Source organism: Eurypyga helias, unplaced genomic scaffold, assembly GCF_000690775.1.
Source record: "Eurypyga helias isolate BGI_N326 unplaced genomic scaffold, ASM69077v1 scaffold42996, whole genome shotgun sequence".
In the NCBI taxonomy this organism is placed as follows: Eukaryota; Metazoa; Chordata; class Aves; order Eurypygiformes; family Eurypygidae; genus Eurypyga; species Eurypyga helias.
In genome coordinates this window covers 4,202-11,728 of record NW_010258046.1, presented here as the reverse complement: position 1 = coordinate 11,728, position 7,527 = coordinate 4,202, and the positions used below count along the sequence as shown (strand labels likewise).

Here is a 7,527-nt window from a genome sequence, read left to right as displayed (position 1 = left end):
TCAATGACAATCTTCTCATTGTGAAATAGTGCATTCTGTGTTGAGATGAATGAGAAAATACTCAAACTGGTTGAAGAAATTATGTTTTTTAACACCTTATGTGGGACTTGTATGTAAACCTTGAGAGGTCACCGGTTTCCATAAACATGAAAACTCAAACCAAGTTTTTTTTTTAACTAAAGAACTGAGATACAGAAATGGATTCGAGAGGCCTTATTGAACTTCACAGTAAGGCTGGGATTTATCATGACTAATGGCTTCAGACAGGAACAAGCCAATGAGGGTTTCTTCCTGAACCATATTCTAATACAGCCACAAATATTAAACACACCATGCTGGAAGTTGTAAAAGCAGTCAAGCTGCATTTCTGACAGGGCATAGGACATACAAGTATGTTCAGATTTGGAGTTAGAGGGTATTTCGTGTTATCAATATCTTAATTACCAGAGAAGAAATACATTATAAAAGGATAAACATATTTTCAGTCCAACGTGCGTTGCATTGAGAAACAAACTGACAAGTCATCTGAATATTTTGCTATTTTCTTTCCTACACAATCTTTAGTAACAAGTTAGATGTCTGAGGTGCTATTTCCAAAAAAACTGCAGTAAAACGTCAACCAGCAAGATAAGAAAAGAATATTTTGTCTTTTAGTGTGATTTTTTTTTTCCCCAAGAAGTGGTCAGATATTATTGATAATAATCAGTGCAGGCATGGAGTTCTGCTGACTCGTTTCAAACAAAGTAACTTGGTCCACTAGCTTGGCAAATACTCTGGGGGTTCCAAGATTATAGACACCTGTATGAACGAAGCAAGCTTTCAGCTGCAAGCTATAGACCTCCTGGCTTTTAAGTTGAAGCTTGTACTGTGTTTGCCCAAGCCATGTAAAAGATCCATGGATTTCTAGTGCTTCTGGGCTGAAAAAGAAGGTAACAGTGTTATTTCTCTACATTTGAAGCATGTATTTAGCAGTTCACATGAGTCCCTCAATCTCAAGTTTTCCCAAGATTTCAGAATGCCCTGTGTGTCCATCACCAGCCCCTTAAAGATAGGCTTGCTAGACTTTCTGAAAGATTATTTTTGAAGTTCAGGAAGTGGGAACTACTCTGGCAGTCTTTGGATGTGAGAGTGCTCACTGTCCTTTGTCATTGATGTCTTGGAAGTTGCTGAGTCTTTTTGATTACTTGCCCACAGTAGTTTCTCTTAAGTCACTGCCTTCCCCAAATCCACTGTTTCACACACTTACCTTTAAGGGCCTAAGGTTCTTCCAGCAATACAAAACTAGACTTCCAAAGGATAACAGTTGTAATCACAGGTACAGACAGAACTGCCCTTAACATTTTACCAAGACACTAAATGAAGCTTCAAAAAACAGGTTATGACTATACATCCTCTTTCCTACTACATCTACATCCACAAACACACACTCACCCATCCCCACAAAGACACACAGTGAGACAGAATATCCAGGATATCTCAGAGTATCTCAGGACCCTTCATGGATCCCTATCAGCCCAGTTCAACTCCAGGTCCTTAATTCCTACTAAACACTTTCCCATGTACTCTGACTCAACATGCTTTTTACAGCAGCTTCCCCTTGGCACAGATGGATCAGTACAAATCTTTAAAGCATTTCTTTGCTTCCTAACATACCGTACACTATAAACAAAACAATTATACATATATGTATAATTATGAATTCCAGTGTACTCCCAGCTTTCTACAGAATCAGCCTGTAACTCTAACAATGCTTAGTAACAGCATCCAAACTGTCACAGTTCTAGGAATGCCTACATAAAGCACTCTAAGGCCCGTCCCATGAGCTCGAGTTAAATCAGAGTGCACATCACACAGCAACAGTCAACATGGATATACGCTGCTTGTGACAAACACCAAATCAGTGAAGAGCTTCCCAGTCTTAACTGATAACTAAACCAGACTTAAGTCTTCTGCCTCTGTTTCTGACCTGTGTATTAGGCCCTGAGCTTTCAACTTCTTACTTGCCTGGATGGACACTGCTGGTAAGAAGCCAATGTCCCCCTGTGATTTAAGCCTACCTCAATGTCTTCATGATCCCAAGAATCCTTCATGACTCCCCAAGAATATTCGTCAAGAATCCCACAGTCTATTTTGTGATAAGCAGATCAAGCAGCATTATGTCTACCAGGGGGAAGGGGGGTGTCACCTGAATTACACACGAGTTAAAATTGCCTTGTTTTAACAGAAGGGGCAGAAGTAACAATGGTGTATCATGGTACTGAATTCTCTCTCCACGGTACTAATGTTTTCATACAATACTACAGTTCTAAGCAAAAAGCTAGTCATAAGAATCAGCTGATAGACCTTGGGGAACTCTTAAAAATACCTAAGGTTCTATAACATTTTATACTAAGCCAAATAGCAGACGTAGTTCTTGCTTAAACTTCAAAAGTTGTTTTCTATAAATTACTTAGTATTTTTTTAAAAAATGAAAACCCAACTTAAATTTAATAAAGTAAGGTTGCTGAAGCTTGTACTGCACTAGTTCAAAAGCATTTCCACTTTTCAAGAAGAGATCTGCAGAACTATTCAAGAGTCACAATCCAAGGTCCTGCCTTAGCAATAGGCAAAGTAAAATTGAGCCCTGACTGAAGGCTCTCAGACTGTGGGAAGCCTTTATCGCCTTCCATTCTTCCAAAGACACCACTGTTGAAAAAGTCCTTTTGTAAATATTCAATACAGTCAAAACATTACAAGACTCCCCAGAACTAGAAAGCATTCTCAGATATTACTAACAACATCCACACATTACCTTGTTGTTTTATGTCGTAAATCAATCATCACATCCACAACAGCCTGGGAACAATTTGAAAGTAGGAGAGTGACAGGTACCAGGCAGAGGCTGCAAAGAGAAGTAGTTCCATAGTGAAGGAAAAAAGCCTTAAATACTCTTAAATAGTTAAAAGAAAATTTTAGTAATATAAAATTAACATGCAGCTGTCTATCATGCAACAGTCTGGCAGTGTACACAGCAATACAATCACTTAGAGTGACTAGAGTGAGTTACAATAAAAGCTACTGAGACATTTATTGGCTCAATTGAGCCAAATGAGGTTTACCACCTTCCTTCATCCCATTGAGAAAGGCTAACACAAGCATAAATAATACCTTAGTTTACAGGAAGTCTACTGTTATGACAAGAGACAATTCAGAATGGGATAAACGTGGCCTGGGATGCTACTCCCTGAACTGCTGTTAGCACATTTTGCCTAGATACTTCTCTGCACTGCCTCCTGCAGAGGTATTGCTGGCATCTGGCCTCAAGTTTTAGCCAGGGCATTGCCCAAGCACAGCAGACGGCACACACAGCTTTGCTGTTAATTTAAGCCTTTACGCTGAATAAAACCCATACAGTTGATATTCTGCTTGCTCACAATTAGTATGATTGTTTTTATAAATAATGCTGCAGCAAGAAAGACACCAAGATATTCACAGGCAGGTACATAAACAACTAAAACTGGAATAGGTTTATGTATGCAGTAAGTGATTTGTGTCACTGGAATTCTTTGCCATTGCTTAGTAGTTTAAATTCCTAAACCTGACTAACAAGAAAAGAACAATTAGCAACTATAACAAAGAAAATATTAACTTGTTGCTGGAATAACGCATGCTTTCTGTCATTAAGATGTGCCACCTTATAAAACATTTAAATGTTAGATTTTATAAAGAAAGAAATCCCTTTATCTTGGCAACTAACATATCAACTCAAATTTTAGAAAAAAACCAGTATAACACAGTAAAGTTCTCAGATAAAACAAGTAAAACCTAAACAGGCATCTCTGTGTTTCAAGTACGATTAATTTCATATCTAGAAATTAATCAAAGGGCTTGGTTCATAGAATTTTAATTTTCAAAGACTCATGGATTTTTCCAGCTCCAACTAATTCACTCCATCAGTCTGCTTTCTGACAGAGATTAATTCTCATATTCTTCCAGGAGAGAAGCCCTAGTGATCTACACTGTTACCACCTTTCCTTCTGACATAAAGAACCATGTGCAGCTGATCTTCACAACTCAGATGCTGCAGACATAACAGTTCTTTTGACTTCCAGGTCAAAAGTCAAAAAGGAGGTACTTCTAAGTACCCCTCACTTTCTCTGTCTAGCTTCTCAAGGTAGGCACACTATGACACCAGAAATAAACATGACAGCAGCAGTAAGTTGATAACATGGCTAGTTAACTTTAAAACTGTGAACTGTGGTATTACAGCCTGTTTCTCTACGTGAAACTTTCATTTTGCCTATAATGTTCTGAAGCAGCGAGCTTGAGATTTGAGCAAGATTTCACCCTTGGATACCAGACTTCCATCTTTTCTGTCATAACCCACATAGCATTTCTCAACAGGATTTATGTCAAATTAACAATATTTCAAAGGTTTCTAAAGAAAACATTGCAAAAACCTTTTCTGATGAAAAGAATGATTGAAAGACTCTGGATAATGAAGACTTGTCTTGATAAGATTAGAAAGCTGCTCAGGTGTTGGTCTTGCAGGTACTGGTGTGTTTTCTGGTCGAAAAAACTTTAAAAGAACCATTTCTGGTAATTCCTGAAACATAAATTCAGAATGACATTTAAAATATTGACATAAGGTACTGTGCAACACAATACCAGAAATCCAGTCATAGAAGTTACAATTTTCCATTATGAACCATAACTTCAGGGTAATAAGTCTACAGCATCATGAAGCTTACAGTTTTTTACAATGTGTTTTGTATTTAAGTCTGCTAGAAGAACTGATTTATCTGCTACCTTCTGTTGAGAGTGATTTCACAGGTGCTTGTGAAAACACTCTGCAAGTTTCACAGAAGCATGCTACTGTTGCAGTGGTTTGTTAGTGTTTCGGTTTGGTCTGTTTCTAAGAAAAAGAGATAGCACTTAAGCAGTTCCCTATTCAGGGGCTCTACCTAAAAACCAAAAACCCTCACCTGCCTTGGGAAGTTCAGAACAGGAAAGCCAATACTTAAGTTTCCCAAAAGATCCAAAGTGAAGCAAACTAAAGTTTGTAGAAACATGCAAACAACAGAAGGATTTAATATGGCAGAATATCTTAAAAATTGTATAGCAAGCTCCTGCAGATCTGGAAGTTACCTTTGTCCTCATCTGAAAGGCCAAGTCAAACACTGACACACTACTTGGCATTCATCCTAACCCTGTGGGCAGAATCACTCTCTGAAGCAGAAGAAATTAGATGATACAGGAAGATGCAACACCAAATGAGGCAAATCGGGCTGCATTTAGTCCAGCGTTACTACCGTAGCCCTGTCCAACATCATCTAATCTGTTTTGCGAGCAGGATTTATTCAGGAAGGGACTGCCTTTTAGTATTCCCGTATGAATTTATTCTGCAAAAAGTCCACCTTTACAAGAAAAAAAGAATTTGCAGCAATAAGTGTGACTGACTACTAAAAGTGTGTGAAAGATGATTTTCAAAAGTCACCAATAAGACACTGTAGTGTAACAAATTAATACTTTTCGTTTAAGGACGATGGACTGTACCTTCTAAAACAAAGGGAAATACTACAGGCAACAAAACCTGACTCAAAATAACAGACACTGGGTATTCTGCAGTATGTATGAACATCTCACTCACTGTTTGCTGGTAATACCAGGAAGACATCAAATGTTTTACCAGGCTTGCAATTCTGTCCTCTCAAAAAGTAGGGTAGTTTTCTTAAATAATTTGAGAAGTCTCAAAAAGTAGGGTAGTTTTCTTAAATAATTTGCGAAGAAAAAAAAAAAAGATATTTCCTGGTAACAATGAAATACGCTTTAAGCGTTGAATGGATCTGGTCTTTCCACCCTACCCTATGGGTATCTAACTTGATGAAAAACTACAGCATGGAACACACCAGAGATGAGACTATAGGGTTTCATTTAAATTTATCTTTCCCCTCAAAGTAGGGTAGTTTTCTTAAATAATTTGCGAAGAAAAAAAAAAAAGATATTTCCTGGTAACAATGAAATACGCTTTAAGCGTTGAATGGATCTGGTCTTTCCACCCTACCCTATGGGTATCTAACTTGATGAAAAACTACAGCATGGAACACACCAGAGATGAGACTATAGGGTTTCATTTAAATTTATCTTTCCCCTCAAAGTACAGTCCAACCAATTTACTCAATTCCCTCTTCCACCACCTATCAACATCCTACACACTGTAGTTTGTCCTAGAGTCAATTACCTGTTCCAAGTCCTCCCAATCAGAATTCCCGAGTATTTTTTTAAAACCCTACAAAAAGACAAATACGAAGGTTTATCTCTACAAATAAACAAGAACATCATGAAATGAAGCAGGAACATTTACTGATGAAAGTGCAGAGTGCTGTTAGTATTTCAAACCTTTAGCTCTAATATTACACCTCTGAAGGACTGGAAAGCAATAAGATTAACCATTTACCATCACAGAGCTAAACCTTAATTCCAGCCAGCCTCAGAAAAGAGGTCTGCTGCCCAAAGTCTAGATTTTTTGTAATTGTGCATGTAGAACAAAGGCTAAGACATGACATTTAGTACATGATTCTCTTGCCTAACCGTTCAGGAGAGAATTAAGCACTTCTGAAGGGTAACCAAGAAAATGTGCATACAGAGAGAGCTACCTACAGACTGCTAATAAATGCTAAGTATAAGGATGCCTTAAATTCCTGCCCTCCTCTGGAGCTTGGAAAAATTGGATCAACATTACAAAAAAGATGCCCGTATCTATTTGAGCACCTGCACCCTCCCTTCAAGGATATGCACCAGCCTCAAGACTTTGGTTATTTACACTCAGAAAGAAAGCGAAACAAACCCAAAAATTAAACAGGTGGTATTTTGTTGCCGAACTCCTGGAATACCAGCCCAAATGGAGTGTTGCCTTTTTAAAAGCAAAAAGGAAAAATTCTGATGCCTAAAGTCTACTTACTGACCCGTTAGGGTTCCCTGCAAAGCCTCCAGACATGCCACGTGCTCCAGCAGACAGCACGCCCCACGTACTGCACGCAAGAAGGGCATAGCAAGGGTTAAGATGTAATCTGAAGGTCTCACCCATCTGTACTGGCAGAGGTACAGATAAGCTTGACTGGAAAAGCCTTCAGCACAAGAAGAATTTGAAAGAACTCGATTGGGGGAAAGTGGGGTTTTTTTTATTATTGTTTTAAATTTTATAGCTGCATTTTAAACTCAAAAACTCTGGGGTTTTGACTAGAAACACACACTAGTACCACACTGCTCCCACAGTTACTTTCCAAGAGCTACAAACTGTGCAACTGGTGCTAGGAAAGTTGATTCTGTTCTTAGAAAGATTTTTGCTGCCCAAATCCATCTATTTGTCTGAAGACAAATATACTTACAACTCAACGCAAGCTTACTGTTCCAAGTAGAATAATCTCCCCATCTTCACTTACTCAGTAGTTACAAAACAAGCCTGGACCTTTACAGCATGATGTTTTCCTACTTTGTTTCAAAGTTGTACATTTTCCCTACTACACTTCTGAAATTGCGTATCAGCCA

General features: G+C 38.3%; 1 protein-coding gene across 1 annotated transcript; it reads right to left on the bottom strand.

Annotated features, from left to right (window-relative positions):
* Window positions 1-283: 283 nt before the first annotated feature.
* Window positions 284-7,066, bottom strand: LOC104505309 (trafficking protein particle complex subunit 8-like). The gene is made up of 5 exons (XM_010154226.1): window positions 6,941-7,066; window positions 6,221-6,268; window positions 4,440-4,585; window positions 2,792-2,881; window positions 284-917 (listed from the first exon to the last, which is right to left on the bottom strand). The coding sequence occupies exons 1-5, from the start codon at window positions 7,064-7,066 to the stop codon at window positions 683-685; spliced, it is 645 nt and encodes a 214-aa protein (XP_010152528.1). The 3' UTR covers window positions 284-682.
* Window positions 7,067-7,527: the final 461 nt, after the last annotated feature.